Genomic DNA, 16,009 nt, shown 5'->3' on the forward strand with positions numbered 1-16,009 from the left:
CCGCTGTTTCTCTTACTAGGGACTATGCTGGACTCACTGGGTAACCAGAATTATCTCGGAGTAACAGTGCATCATACTGATGAAAAGTGGGCGCTGCATTCCCTCTGCTCTGACTGTAATGAAAATAGAGTAGAGACATTATGCTGAAACATGCGTGGGACACTTATTGAAGTTGCACAGCAGTGGAATGTGTCAAATAAAGCTACGCCAGTTAGCACAGATAGTACGAATAGATACGAAATCTGATCGCTGCTGCGAGCCTTCTGCCTTCTGATCATGTCCCCTGCTTTGCGCACCGTCTCCAGCGTTCTGTCACAGTGTCTCTGCTTAACAGCGCGTTGGACAGTGTCCCGCAGTGTCTCTGCTTAACAGCGCGTTGGACAGTGTCCTTGCGAAGTGCAGAAAAGTTGTGTGTGCTGCAGCGTTAGAGCAACAACAGAAGAACATGGACAGAAGGAGTTGCTGATGAAACACGTTCCAACCAGATGGAATTCCTCTCTGGACATGATAAATACATTATGTTTAAGTTGAGATGTACACTAAATATTTTATTTAACTGCCATTTTATAAACAACATGCTGGTAGGTTTTTGCAGAAGAAATGATACGGCACTTTTGTTTATATGGCAGAACATTTAAAATAAAATTGCACTATATACACTACTTTTGAATTAATTATTTTATTTTGCGATTAATCGCAATTAATCAGGGAAATTATGCGATTAAAAATTTTAATTGCTGCCCAGCTCTAATAAAAATTTTTTTTAAAAAGTATCTGCATCGGGCACCGAAGACGCATCTAAGAATCTATTATTTTTCCCACCGCTAGTTGGAACCCTAAATGAATTAATGGAATTTTCCCCTTCTTAAGTCTCAACTGAAGAAACCAAAATATAAGGGAACAGCTAAATACATGGAAAATAGAGGACAAGAGAGAAAGAGCTTCAATTCAAATATTGAATTTGCATGGGGCTTTTGGATGTGCTCGCTCCATGTTGCTTACTGGTTGACTCAACACTTACAGCATGCGACACACGTGCTGCTGACCAATAACGTAGGATGTGCTGCAACGGAGAGGGAAAAATCTGGACCGGGGATGGAAAACAGATCCATGGGCCGATCCAGCTATTTTGTCATTATTGGAGACTGATATCCAATCTTAATATCAGATCGTGCACCCCTAATTTTGTCTTAATGATTAACATCTTAAGACTTGAACCAAGCGGTTTAATGCAATGACAACTCAGTTGATAAAGAGAGACATGAAAGAGACAGTCACTAACCTGCTCCTAAGGACAACAAATGAATTGCATTTCAGCACAGTTGTGGTATGATGTGAAGGTGCAAAGGAAATTCACATGATCATGGCACAACACAGTGTGGCTAAAGTGTGCTATACAAAGCCTATGAAAAAGGGACATTAGATTACCTGTTGTCCACAAAGGAGACTGCATAAGTGACTGCGAGGCCGGCTGGGATCCCAGCATCCTTAAAAAACTGAATCCACTCTGAGGTGGCTTAAGGAAAAAAAACAAAAGACAGTTAGCAATTGTACAACAGAAAGGATTTGAAGAACACTCCAACACTAACATGTTTACAATTAAGTTCACTAAATATAAAACTCTTATGAAGAGGGCTGTAACTAAAGACTACTTTGCTTTTAGATCAATCAAGTCAACGTGTAAAATATAGTGTCAGAAGATGTTGCATCAAGTCCTAAAACCAAAGTTTACATCATCAAAGTACTCATTTAGTCCAACAAAAAGTACAAACCCCCAAAGTATTTAATTCATGATAATATAAAACAGTGAAAAGCAGTGTTTCAGTGTGACATAACCAACTGACCGATGATCAAAATTGTTGATTCATTTTCTGTTGATTGACTCCTCATCGTTCTGATAATAACGCTACAGACAAGCTGAGGTCTAACACATGGCCAGCTGGAAGATATTAATAACACCAATTATGAAGCGTCTTGTGGTTGGATTAACAGATATAGCTAGGGTGAAGGGTACCCAACAGCTGCCAGGACAATGGCTCTGCCCAACACATGCTTTGCCTGATGAACTCATAGCTGCACACAGACGAAACTCCCACGGTGGCTAACGAACATTTTCTATTAGAATGAATTGAAACTATAGAAACAGAATGAGTGCAACATTGTGAAGACAGATTTAGGGCACAATGCAATCGAGTGTGGAAAACTTCTATAGGTTCGGTGCTGGTTATATAAGACGGCGATCTAGCTAACGTTAACTTAAACCCCTCAAAGATTAAGCGAGTCAAGAATTCAGCGACCAATTCTCCCTCGACGTTTTATAATTTAAAATACACTCAGACTAACAACACAATTTCCTCTCAGAACCGTTTGTGTTAGCATTCGGCTTTAGCATTGTCTAAGCGGTAACTATTAGCCAGCTAGCTATGACTCAAAAGGCGCTACCGGCCATCTACGACATCCACTGCGAATACAAGCGGCTGTAAAAGCTCTGGGCAGTACTGTGATGTGATGCAGCAGCCGTGTCTAGAGTGAATTACCGAAATATTTTAAATATTGCCAAGAGGTAACGTTGGCTTGCCGGGCCTTTTTTATGCTCTCACCTGTTGTCACGGACGCCATGTTTACAATAAATGTGTGGATTGGAACGTTAGCTACATCCGGAAAGCTCGCTCCCATAGACCATTAACGGTCTATGCTCGCTCCACTCTCGTGACGCAACTTCCGCCCGAACCGGCACTGTTTTATTTATGGACGCTAGAGCGCAGCAGAGACCGCAAACTCACTCTCTCACTCTTCTTTAACTGTCTATGAAACTTACGCGACACCACGCGCAGACACTCATGGTTACCGTTTTAGTGGCAAACCTAATGGTTTTACTTTATTTGGCAATAACAGTTAGGCTCCTTCTAACATGACATAACATAACACAACATAACATAGCATAACATTAGCCTATCTGATGCAATGTCCTACTACTTACCCGTTAGTAGGCGTGTGTGTGTGTGTGTGTGTGTGTGTGTGTGTGTGTGTGTGTGTGTGTGTGTGTGTGTGTGTGTGTGTGTGTGTGTGTGTGTGTATTTCAGGCCTGTGTGTTGTAACAGAGTTACATCAATAAAAAGTCAGTTGCATCAATTAAAAGTATACATTATTAATTATAATGTATACTTGTGGCCAGGAATGGAGGCTTGCTCCAACCTAAGTCAAATTCCTCGTATGTCTGTCATACCTGGCGAATAGAGCTGATTCTGATTCTGATCCTTATTATTATTAGCCTACAAAGTAGCCTATGTAAAAGTTGCCCCACATTGACCAACTACAACATTAAAATGCGTTTCTGTGTATTCATTAGTAATAAAAACAGAATAGTATGATAGTATATAATATGTGGAAGGAGCCCTTCTGCATATTTTGTTGCTAATACTTACTGAAGTGAAACTTTGAATTCAAGGTGTTTCCTTGTAGGCCAATGGAGTATTTTTAGACTATGGTATTTCTATTTAAACTCAAGTAAAGTATCTTAGTTTTTCTTTTACCACTGCGCATCTAGCTGATACAGTACATTAGTTTGGTAAGCAGTGGAAGTGGCATTTTCACTATTTTCTGACATTTTACGGACAAAACAAACAATCAAGAAAATAACCAAAGATGATTAAAATAATCATTAGTTGGAGTCCAAACATACAAACATATCATCACTAACCTGGGTTAGTAATCCAGGTGGTAACCAACATTAAAAGGGAAAAAAAATCCTTTTGTTCATACCTCTAAGAACGCAATGAGCGTAGAACAATTAAAAGTGAGCAACAAGGACATTATGATATGGTGTTTATTTATGTAATGTCTTCCCAAATTGGAAATGAATGGCATTTTGTCAAACCATCATTAAAGGAGACAGCTCACCCAGCTTTTGCGGGCTAGAAATCGAGAAAGAAACGTTATAATGTCAACATTTATAAGACAGCAAAAGGGCCAGAAGCTGAAACACACGTCATTGGTCCTTTTCAAGATTAAAAGCAAATGAAAATGGGTTTATAAAGGTATAAAAATAAGGAAACCGTACTTTCTAGGGATGTGCAGAAAAATAGAACGTTATGTTAATTATATGGAATGAAAAAATAGAACATTTTGATATCAGAGCAACTTCATGAGATAGTTACGTAAATAATACATTTGCCCTAAATGATATCTGTCTTTGAAGTCTGACAATGTTACATAGTACAAGCTTTCATACTCTAAAAATGTATCAAATCACATGCCATCTGTTTCCAAATTTTCCAAAATTGCAACCTTTTCTCCCAGAAAAGAAGTTCAGAGTAAATAGAAAAAATGATGAAACTTTGATAAAAAGGAATGGATTAGAAAAGAAGCATTTTTTTTTTTTTTTTAAATGGATGAACCTTGCTAGTGTCTCTGCACACCGTTAATAAATGAAAAAAAAAACATAAATTCTTTAGATGAATTGTAACACACATCTTCATGAAGATGGTCTCAAACCCAAATGTCACGATAAGTATTCATGATAACTTTTAATACTGTAACGACTGATAATTGAAGCAATATATCATCACACTTGACATATAGTAGCAGTCAGTTTGAGCACTGCATGATTTGCTACATTATGTTTATCCAAGAAGATAATAAGTATTGCATTTCATACCAGGGAAAATATGGAATTAGAACATTTATGGGACTTGGGAAAAATAGAAATGCATAGCAACATTCACATCCTTATAGAAAAATAGGAAAGCTCTTGTTGAGTTGATGCTAATGTAGCCATGTACAGTACTATAAGTGCATGCAGTTTCTCTTTCTTAGAGCTGCTAGCTAAATATTTCTTCTTTTCTTTCTAGGTCACCTTTTCCAATTCATCAGCAATCAGTTTGTGATTGTAACTTTCCAGAGAAAACCTGATTTAAAGCATATTAAAGGAAATCCAAGGCAAAAAAATTAGATGAAAGAATGAGTTACAATATGTGGTTTTGTGTTCTGGGGCATAAGTGTGGAGTGCAGGTACAGTACAAGGGCCCTCTGAGATCTATTTATCACACTTAAAGATGTAGCAGGCAATTGATATTAAACCATAATGAAATCACAGAGTGACTACTGGGTTTCTCAGAGCTTCAGCTAATGGGAATTCATCGTGTTATTGGCTTCCAATCTGAATTAAACGTCCCAGTGAGAAAAGGAGTGCGTCCATTTGTGTGGAGCCTCCACGACAGCAATGTGTAACCTTCCACCGTACAATGTGAAACTGCCTCACCATTACAGTGTAAGTAGCACCACAAAAACCTATATACATGAGAACTATTGACTATGTTCTATGCGTATTCGGACACCAGAACATATTCTCATCACATTTGCATTTGGAGAGAAATTAAAAAGGCATCTCCAACATACTGTACAAACACAGTCATTATTCAACATTTAAAAAAAAAAGAAGGTCTGCCCATTTTCTGACCACCAAGAGCCACATTTGTACACACATTTATACCATTAATTTAGCCATTGTTTTTGAATAAACATGTTTATTTATTGAAAATAAAGCTTCTTATCCAGCAAATACAATCACAAGAAATGTTCATCTCAATTAGACAACAGATTTGGTTAAGTACGATGATGGGTTAACATGATCATGTTCATATCAGGGCGAAAACTGCGGTTATCCTTCAAACACAGGTTTCAGTTAGGAAATAGCAATGTTAATGAGTGATATGTTTATTCTGGACAGGAATGCATAAGGAATACTATATCCTTAAATGAAGGAGTTTAGTCATTATATCTTGTTGTCTGAACACTTTTAATAGGTGTAATTACATTCAATCACACTGGGTTTTTTTTTCTTCTACCTTTAGCGTCTGCTAAGGATCAAGTGGCATTAAGGTGTCAGTAGCTTTGGGACAGACCTCACAGAGAAAAAAACAAAGAAACGAAACAAAGGTGTTCCCACAACCTCGTAACATCAGAACTATAAACATACATTTAATGTAACTTGGATAGTGCGTTATATTGTTTAAAAAACATAAATACACATTGATAAATGCAGTGACATCATGCTTCATGTAAGGGACAGGGCAGTACTGTAATTTCTTATAGCTTTTTTGTTCCTCTAGAAAAATATTCATTTTAAAACTAAACCTCAGTAACATTTTATCTTGTTCTTCATTGACAAAAATATCCCATTTAGATCTGCAGACATTCATACTTTACAATCATGGTACATACACTTATATCTGTTACCGGTATATATGTATATGCATATATATTCATAATTTGACTTGTTGTTGTTGTAATGCACACCATGCCTCCAAAGTTGCCAACTGAAACTACAATAAAATAATGAAACAATACATAGGATGCAATAATAATAGTAACAGTTGTGAAAAAAATCACCGGATTAAAAACAAAACAAAAAAACGGCAACAGTACAAGGGAAAGCAGAGGTCGAGGCAAAACAGTCAAACACGCAAACAAACATAAACATTAAAATATATATAACAATTTTTACTCAAACATACAGGGAAAAAAAAAAAAAAAATTGTTAAAATTCACAGGCAAAGAAAGGACGCTGACTCCACGACATCAGCACACACGTTCACCCCTTTTGTTTCCGGGTCAGTATTTGTGCTCACTCCCCACTTCAACCTCGATAAAGAAAGAAATAAACGGGCCAGGTGCCTCAGAGTAGATGCACTCACAATAAATGCACCCCCACCTCGTCTCCGCTGAGAGAACAGGGGAGGTACAGAGACCACTGAGCCCAAATGTTTAGAGGTTGTCTGATTCACTACAAAAAAAACACCTCGAAATAGAGGCATCGGTTCACATCTGATTGATTACACAGAGCTGGTGCACTGCAACAAAACGTCTCTATCTTCAGTTCAGGGACCTGAAAGCGATGGTGTGAACATTTGCACGTAGGCCCACAGGCTCTCTGTTATGGAGGTGTTTTAACTGACCCCCCCCCCTTCCACACAGTTGGCAAGAGCAGTTTTTTTCCATTCTTTCTTTGCTTTCCTTTTAACATTTGGCTCGTTCTGCGTTTTCAACATTTGGTTTCCAAAAATGGATGGTTGGGACAGGAGTCCTCCTCCACGTCCATCACCTCTCTATTGAGTCAGTCCAGCTCAGTAGCACTTCCTTCCTCCCATCCTGTCGAACCTGTCTCCATCTACACTTTTAAGTAGCCTCACAACCCAAGACGTGTCTAATCTTCATTGTGTGAACATCAAAAAATGGCTCAGCAAAAGACAGTGGCATCCGTCTTGCATTTTGCATTCACCAATTATGCATCTACAGTATGTGCGTGTGTGAATGTGTAATTAGCTGCTGTTCACTGTAACGATCTGCTTTAAGCAATGCGTTCCATGGGAGGGCGGGGGGGGGGGGGGTGGGTTTGCGTCCATGTCCTTGTATGAGAGGGTGCAAAAGGGCGTGCTAGTTGGGCCGTCATTCACTCAAGGTCCCAAGGGCTGGAGGGGGTCTTCGGGCTCTCTGGGGTTGAAGACTTTAGAGAAAGGGAAACATAGAGACAGGAGAGAAACAGATGGGCAGAGATGGGTCGCATGGCAGGTAAACAGAGAAGAAAGCACACGATATAGTGAAGGCCAGGATATTCAGATCCCCAACTTGCTAAGTCCAAGCAGCAAATGAAGAAGCAGAGGGAAGTTGAGCAGATAAGGGGTTAGAGATGAGCGAGAAATCAGTCTGTTTCCCTCAAGAAAAGACTCCGAACAAAGTGTCCTTCGTCCCTATTTCAGATATGCACAAACACATTCAGCGAGAGGAAGAAGGGAGAAAAAGGATGGAAAAGGATGAGAGCAAGAGCACTGTAAAACTCAACCGACAGAGGGAACAAGGTGGGGGCTCTGGTGCTTATTGGAGTGCAAATGAGCTTGGGGTATCTTACTCAATGTACTGTACAGGTTGAAGATTGAGAATATTTCTTTTTTAATTAATGAATGTATTTGTTATAATAAATCTGTCAATTCAGAGCACTTAAGATTTGCAACTTGGACATGACTCAGTTTTTATTCACTTCCAGTTGCAGGTATTCTGTAAAGTCAAAACAACAAACGATAAATGTTGTTGTTGAAGGTTGGATCTAATGTAATTTGTGTGCAATTATTTGCATGGCTCTTGATTGGAATGCATGAATGTGCAAACTTTAACCCAATCAGGAACAAATGATTGGTTGATTTTCCTCAATCTGTGAGACTAATAGGTACTCTACATGCCTCAGCCTCTACTTCCAGCAAGCATTAGGTATGTGCTTGTTGATATGTGTGTGCGGCTGTCTGTCGGTTAGTCAGAGCGCCAGCAGCGAAGGCGAGTTCAGGGAATCAGAAGACTGCTCGCTACTGCTGTTCCGCTGGTTGGCACTGACCCCGCAGGCTCCCTCTGGGTAGGTGAACACAAATGAAGATGTGTATGAGGTGTTGTAGCTGCCAATGGCCGCATCGTCATGGTTACCACCACCACCACCACTGTCGCAGGCCATGAGGCACGGCTCGCCTGATGCCGGCTCACTTGAGCCATAGAAAGAACTAATAAACTCTACCTCCTGCATTGACCCTGGCTGAGGCTGCGGCTGGACTTGCTGCTGAACCGAAGGCTGGGACTGTTGCGAGGCCGGATGGGCCGTGTAGGCAGGAGGCAGGTAGAAAGAGTCTTCCTTCACAGCCAAGCCCAAAATGGAGACAGGAGGTTGTAAGGTCTGTGGAGGGAGCTGGGGCTGGATTGGAGGGAGCTGCGCTGAGCTGTGCTGAGATTGGTCCTGGTACGGCATCTTACAGTTCGGCTGGTGGGCCACCAGGACGAACTCCAGACGCTCCTTCTCCTTCTGCAGCTCAGAGATCTCAGCCTCCAGCTCTGCTTTCTCCTCCTCCAGTACGTCCGTCTCCTGTAGGCAGGTACAGGGAATGAAAGAAACGGGGGCAGAGGGACAGGGGGACGAGACAAAGGTGGGTGAAATGGGTAGAGGAGGGGAGAAGATGTCCAGCAGAAAGAGAGAGAATCGGAGTGTTAGCTGCAACAAACAAATCTACTTTAGTTTTGTGGAAGTAGATGTATCCATCCCAGCAGAAATACCTTTCTCACCTGCAGTTGATTAAGGTGGTTTATGTAAGAGGCCATTAATTAGGCCATAAACACTGTAGGTACCGTAGTCTGTTTTAAGGACTATAATTGTCTTCACCCCAGCTAAACACCACATTACAATAAACCATAATCTTATACACCCGTGTACACATTTATTCACTCCACAATGCTGTGGGAAGTTACATAAAGAATGTAATTATGATCATTATTCATTGTGGCAGATATAACAAGGCCAAGCTCACCGACTGCAGTCTGTCTGTGAGTTCTCGTCTGCGGTTTCTACATTTGGCGGCAGCCAACTTGTTTCTCTCTCGCCGAACACGCCTCTTCTCCTCCTCCTCAGGTGTTAGCTAGGATGAAGAGGTCAAAAAAATGAAATGAATTAGAATTAAAGGTTTTGTCTCTGATGTTGAAAATGTGGTCATATTGTCCGAGGGGTGGGCAGAGTCAAGGTGACCACACCAGCTATGGTTAGCTTGAGAGCAAATTTGCGTTTTATTTTGGTAAATAATTTAAAATGTTCCTCCAAGCACTATCCACACATCATTTATCCTCCTCCCACACAGACCTCTACACCCTAAACCTGACCTCCTCTGCCCCTATTTCCCTGTTTAGTAGATTTGCGTATATGAAAGGGCCTACAGTAGACAGAAAGGTGTAACGTCAGGTCAATTTTATTTACAGCCCAATATCACAAATTTTTAGAACACCCTCTGTGCTTTGACCCCCAATTGGGATGGAAAAACCACAAGTTCCCTTTTTTGGTTTATTACCCGTGTCCCTTAAAGTATTTGCGCCAGCACAGTACACAGTAGATGGATCAGATTTTTTTTGGAGCCCATGTAAACAACATACACTGCAATTATAACATGTCAACAAACAAACGGTTCAAGCACACACACTTACTAACACACCAACATCTCCATCCTCACTCACAGACTCCTCTCGTGTACGGCGACTGCGGGTTCTGGACTGGCGGATGGGGCCCGGAGCTGGGCCCGGGGTGTCCGAACTTGGAGGGGTATACGTAGACCCACAGGAATAACTGGGGCCGGGCATGTCATATGGGTCAGCCAGTGACGCTGGCTGGGTCATGGTTGTGGTCCCAGTGGACCCACTCAGTCCCGAGGCCTGGGACGAGACAAGGGTCGGCTGGACCATCCACTGCAGATCCTGACTGGAGGTGATGGCGGTGACGGTGGGCACGAATGAACCAGGCATCTCCCCTCCTACACTGGGCCCCGGCCCGCTGCCCACAATGCTCAAGCCAGCTCCCACTGACACACACTCCTGAGCAGGAGACATGGACAAAAAGAGTTTTATACACAATCAGTAAACACATTTAGACAAACAGAGGCAGAAACACAGGCAGGAACAAGCTTGTTCAGCTACTGTCTCAAAGTGTTTGACATAGCCTATTTAATAAAACCTATTGCAAGTATTATAGGCTAAACCTCTACAGTCAAATGCTGCCATCAATCAATCAATCAATCAATCAATCAAGCAAGCAAGCATTTGAGCAATTATTAAAATGCATGGTGCCTTGCCTTAATAGTTCAAATTCTAGCAATAATAGGCTACATAGGACAACAAATTGCCCTTTGTTAATTTTTTTTTTTTTTAAACTATGAACAATAACCAGCCCAATGGTTAATGTAGCCTATACAAATGTCATTTTATTAGGCCTATAACGGAACAAGTAGACATAGAATGAGAATTAAGATTTAATAAGAAGACAAAAAGTGTGGACAAATGCATATCTATCCATCTAAGTAGAATGAAATATGGGAAATTAGAAGTGTAAGAGCAAAGGAAAGAATGCAGTAAGCTATAATCTTGAATTATTGGTTTTGAATATGTTTGTCACAAATTTTTCCATGTAGGCCTAAATGAATACACAAAGAGATCTCAAATCCTTCGCTTGTCTTTTTGGTTACGCTTCAGACCCGAGGAGGTGTATTACTATTCCTAAAAGCGTGATAAGACATTGGTAGAGTCGGCTCTGAAAGCGGCCGCGTCGACCAATCGTTTCTCTCAAAGAGCGTCTCCCCCCCCTCTCTCTTCCTCCTCCCCCGTCACACCCACACCCCCGGTGATCCCCTTGGCAACGCGACGTAGCACTCCAAAATAGACCACGCATTTACGTCACGGCGAGGCCTGTGAGAGGACCGCGTGGAAGGAGAGAAGCGAGGAGGGCGGGGCTTCGGCGCTTTCGTAGGAGAGTTCCTGCGCTCTGTCATCCGTTCAGAGGCGTGCTCTAAACTGAGCACGTTGTCAAAGCAGGGCTGCCACCGGGGCTAGACTATAGCAACAGATAGATAACATGTATATTGAATTGTTGATATACTTAGCGAGACTATTTATATGTGGACACAGGAGTAAACACGTAATGGCTTTCTACCCGCGCCGCTCCATCATCACCAACCTCGTATAAAAAAAGCCTAACAGTTAAAAGTCTAGGAGTCGTATGTAAAATGTAAAGACTACAATTTCAATGCCATGCCTGTTATAGCCTATTCCTTTATATAATTATAGCTAGGCTACTTTCATGCAAATAGGATATAGGATTATGCCTCTTAATTTCTAGTGTATATGCTAAAATACATAGGGTAGAATAAACCCATTAATAGCCTCTGAAATTGAATATAAAAAAGAAACACACATTTCATTCCAAAAATGTCCATGTTGTCATATGTTAAAATTTGAAAACGTGCAGAGTTTATTCTATCTATCTGGAAACATGTTAGCAGAATCACATGCCCATATGTGCATGTAAATCAGACCTGTTCATGTAGGCTATTGATGAATAATTACAAACAAAAACAGCTGTAACATAACATAAGCTGCATGCGTGATTTCCTTTGCCTACCTGCGGAGCACTGGTGGTCGGCGGGCTTCCGAAGGAGTCCACAGAAGAAAGATACTGGGACTCTAGAGATGGAGAGGAGCTTCTGGGGGATCCGCTGTCTGGGTCGCCGGGGAACCCTTGGTACATCTCCCCGGAGCGACCGAGAGAGAACGCGAGACCTGCAGTTACCAGAGAGAGCGCGGTGTCACCTACAATTGCAGCCCAGCGGCACACAAGACGATTACTAAAGAAGAGGTAAGGTGAGGAGAGAATGAGTGATGTTTTTAGACAGTGCACTTAACCAACCCAGCAATAGCCTACACTGATTCTGAAAGAAGTTGGTTAATCCCACCACCGGCGAGGCTACTTTTTGTCTGCGTAAATTCATAGATCATTGATGAAAACTTCTACAATAGCCTAACAAGTCCAACAGAGTGTGTCTTTGCTGAGTTGAGTCGTTGGGCTATATGTCTTTAAGAATCTCTTATTACGCAGCCCGACGGCCAGCGGTGGACAGATGTTGCTGACCTAGGCCTAGTCTACTTTTAAACGGTGGTTTTAAGCAAACGTTAATTTCTATTGATTTACCGTTGCTTATCTTTTTGCTATTACCCGGTGAGATGCTCTTGGTATCTTTCCAAAAAAGTTGCATGAAGAAGCTTAATCCAGTTCCCCGCGTTTTAACGGGGAAAGCGTCCCAATTCAATCTGCTGAGAAGTCCTCTCGTTTAGCTTTAAATCCTCGGAGCGCTCTCCCTCATCCGCTCATCAAACCCACGGTCATAGATCCATAGAGTCCGCTCAGTGTACGCTGGACGACGCTAGTTAGTATCACGGTGCACAGCAGCAGATCCTGTCCTATGAATGAATCCATTCGGCTCCAGTACAACCAAGGCATTTCTAGCGTCTAAGTCCCGCCTCGGAGTTCCGCTGACGTACATGCCCATATTTGTGCTTTGGTGTTGTGTTTGGTATCCTTGGTGACGTTGAGGGAATCCCTCTCCCACTGAAATGGACCAGAAGCTTACCCAAAGATATACCTCGCCGACGGATAATAATAGATGATGTTTTTTTTTTTTTATACTATCACAGGCACACGATATGGCTCACTGTCTGACAATTTTTGAGAGGAAATTTTAAAGTGATAAATATGGAAAGTATAGGACCATCTTGATAGGAACATATTTTTAGGTCATGGCTAGGCTACGTCAAAAGAAGACATTATCGGCTGTAATTTTCCTTTAATAACTGCGGTAGGCTATAGGGTGCATTTGGGGAGCACTAGGCCTGGGTTACATGAACTTCAACATGCAAGCTATTATTAGCATTATTAGCCTGAATAATGCCATATAGCCCAGTCACAGGGCTCGCTTGAGTAGCCGAGGTTAGCCTACCTGTAACACATAAGAAGATACAGCCTAGGTCTACAATGGCTTATTGCAACACGCAGGAATCATGTAGACAGGGTTGCTTAGGCATGCGAAGGGAAATCCTGCTGTAAAGTTTCTCAGGACACGCCCTCGGGAATCCTCTGAGTAGAGCTTAACGTCTAATGGGAGGAAAGACTCCTTTTCATCTTTGTCTGAACACTCCCTAAACCTGAAGTCAGCCACGCTACCTAGTATGAATTTAACGGTAGGGCATAGCCTAGCCTACTATAAATCTGTATAGCTGCAATGCACCCAATCATTTAGTTAGATTAACATATGTATCGGTTTTAGTAGGCTAGGCAATTGACTCTGTGTCACACAGGAGCAACGCCTCATTCAACTCAATGAAAACACAGCATTTGCAGTGAAAGGCAGTGCCGGTGGGCAGCAGTGACGGTCGGCGCCTGTCATTGCAAACATCACCCGACCAAGCAGAAAATGAATCATTATTGTAGCCTACACGAGGACACCAGTGGGAATGTGGCAGGTGGGAGGTTGCCTTTGGTTGGAGGGGGTTGCTTCGACAGGCTCGCGGGAAGACCGGGTGGCAAATGATGAATGAAAATCTAAAACACAAGGCCTACGTTTTTGGATGTGATGTCAAACAATGTCACAGGGCGGGCATGCTCCTCCTGTGTAAAGGGCTACAGTCAAGCTACAGCGCTGTGAGAAGAAAAAAAAAAGGCGTGAGCAAAAAGGGAAGAGTTGGGGATAACAAGTTATTAGTCAGCACTATAACGTCAGAGACGAGGATCCACGGAGGACGTTGTGTCCCATCCGTGCTGCCGTTACCGGTCCTCTTTCGATTGTAAGGCGAACGGCCCACATTCACGGAAAAATAAAAGAGCAGGACATGACGGGGTAACAAAGGCAAGAAATTCCGGAATAACGACTGACTTAACTACATTTGCTGATAAATATACAAATAGACTTAACAGTGACACAATAAAACACGTTTCCTTTTTTAATATTGTTAAATAATATCACATTTTAGGTTAAAACAAGTGACCGGTACCATGTGCTATCCACAAAGCCTTCTGCATGTGTGTAGCGTTCTGTTGCCATGGATATGCCGTTGCCTCTGACGCAAGCACGTATAAATGTGGTCTTTTTTGTTATGCCGCCTAGCAACCGGTTTCCGTGGTAACCGGCTCTGAGTGACAGACAGAAGAAGCACATGAAGTGGCTTCCGGATTCTTTCTGTGCAGGGAGCAGCAGCGAGTCTGAGACTTACAGCGTTTGTTGTTTTTGTTGTTTAGCGCAGTTTAAACCGTCAGCGGCTGTTGTCTTCGCGTTGTAACGTCAAGCAACTATTAGGAAATTGAGTTGACGTCGTTAGCGTCGGCTAAATTTGTATTTGTCCCGTGTCCTAGTCGTAACCTGTAAAATGCAAATATGCACACGCTTAGCAACGCCAACGCACTGTACACACATGTATGTATCTTGTTGTTTCTCTTTGTATTGTGTGTGTCGGTACCAAGCGGACCCAAAGACAAACTGGCTACCGTGTTCGAGTTAAACAACGCAAGTAAATGAACACTTTAGGACAAGTGGATACAGCAGCTGACATTTTGTGAAAAAGATGGGCAGTAATTATCTTTTAATTTAATTCCGAAGATTTTCTGTTGCATTCAATTCATGTAATTCAATAATGAAAATCCACTGTCAATACTGCTTTTAGGTATAGTTAATTAACACAAGACACTTAAAATGTGTCAAAGAACAGTAGCAGTTTGTTAATCAAGTGCACTTCATGTCCAGGTTTCAGTTGACATTCAAAAGCTTGTAAAGTTAAGTTAGGTAGGCGACTGTAACATCCTCACCTTACAGAGTTACTGCACTAGTAATGGCTATATTTAGAGTGTGGTGTACATTATGGAGTTTAACTGAGAATGCAATCCTCTCCCTGAACTCTTTTTTTTCCCCTTGAGAGTTTGATTGTCTAGACTTTGGCCAAGCCAAGTTAAAAGAAAAGTCACAGTGTTGTCTACTGCCCCTGATGTGCTTTGTTTTGCTTCCCCGTGTCTCTTAGCGTATTTTCGGGAAGCCACTAACTTGCACTGTGCTCATGAGGCCAGCCCCTGTTTCCTTTTGGAAGGAGGGCCATGTTTGCCCCGTCTTCCTGCCCAAAATATTTGTTGCCAGGCAACTGTTAGGCCTGTCCCACTTCAGAGTGGTGTTGTGTACACCCCTTCTGGCTCTGTATCCCAACAACATTGCATAAGTCTCACAGGCTTTCCCCACCTCACTGAGAGAAATTTGATCCAGCTTTTCTCTCCGGCCAACTGAAATGTCTCTCCCCTCATACCATAGTTTTTCTCAGTTCCCTTTAGTCTTTGTCTGCTGTATTCTTACTCAGCAATTCTGAGCAACAAAACCGAAACTGTGGCTAAGATTGTTTATTAAGAAGCCCTGCTGGCCTGAAGCTTTTTATCACATTATCTGTCAGGTGGGGGTTGGGGTCTGCTCCCATTACTGTTTAATAACATATGTATGCTTGTGTAAATCCAGTAATTCTTTCTTGGCAAAGTCAAAGGCGTTCCTGCATGCCTATGTAAACATGACTTGTGTATACTATATTAACTGAAAAGCTTGAGTTGAAATTAAAAAAGCAGAGCTCTGAATTTCTTGTAATT

General features: G+C 41.9%; 2 protein-coding genes across 10 annotated transcripts in view; both read right to left on the minus strand.

The window, feature by feature from the left end:
- Positions 1-2,699, minus strand: part of c3h19orf47 (chromosome 3 C19orf47 homolog) — a 10,292-nt gene extending 7,593 nt beyond the window's left edge. For 2 of the 3 annotated variants that reach the window (XM_032508022.1, XM_032508015.1), the window contains exons 1-2: positions 2,601-2,699; positions 1,429-1,516 (exon numbers count right to left, since the gene is read on the minus strand). In XM_032508022.1, coding sequence (XP_032363913.1) covers positions 1,429-1,516; positions 2,601-2,676 — 164 coding nt within the window. In that variant the 5' untranslated portion in view covers positions 2,677-2,699. Of the gene's footprint in view, positions 1-1,428; positions 1,517-1,844; positions 1,908-2,600 lie in introns of those variants that run through there. The other variant, XM_032508018.1, reaches the window with a different exon arrangement.
- Positions 2,700-4,976: 2,277 nt separating this feature from the next.
- On the minus strand, positions 4,977-12,825 carry fosb (FBJ murine osteosarcoma viral oncogene homolog B). Of its 7 annotated transcripts, none has more exons than XM_032508011.1 (6): positions 12,532-12,824; positions 11,966-12,203; positions 10,003-10,386; positions 9,339-9,446; positions 8,558-8,899; positions 4,977-7,504 (listed from the first exon to the last, which is right to left on the minus strand). In XM_032508011.1, exons 1-6 carry the CDS (start codon positions 12,594-12,596, stop codon positions 7,451-7,453), a joined length of 1,191 nt encoding a protein of 396 aa, XP_032363902.1. In that variant the 5' UTR covers positions 12,597-12,824; the 3' UTR covers positions 4,977-7,450. The 7 variants fall into 7 exon arrangements, with proteins under 7 accessions (XP_032363902.1, XP_032363901.1, XP_032363899.1 ...); XM_032508010.1 differs by having other exon boundaries at positions 5,841-8,397; XM_032508008.1 differs by having other exon boundaries at positions 5,841-8,899; positions 11,966-12,123; positions 12,533-12,825.
- Positions 12,826-16,009: the final 3,184 nt, after the last annotated feature.

The sequence above is a fragment of the Etheostoma spectabile genome, chromosome 3 (genome assembly GCF_008692095.1).
Source record: "Etheostoma spectabile isolate EspeVRDwgs_2016 chromosome 3, UIUC_Espe_1.0, whole genome shotgun sequence".
In the NCBI taxonomy this organism is placed as follows: Eukaryota; Metazoa; Chordata; class Actinopteri; order Perciformes; family Percidae; genus Etheostoma; species Etheostoma spectabile.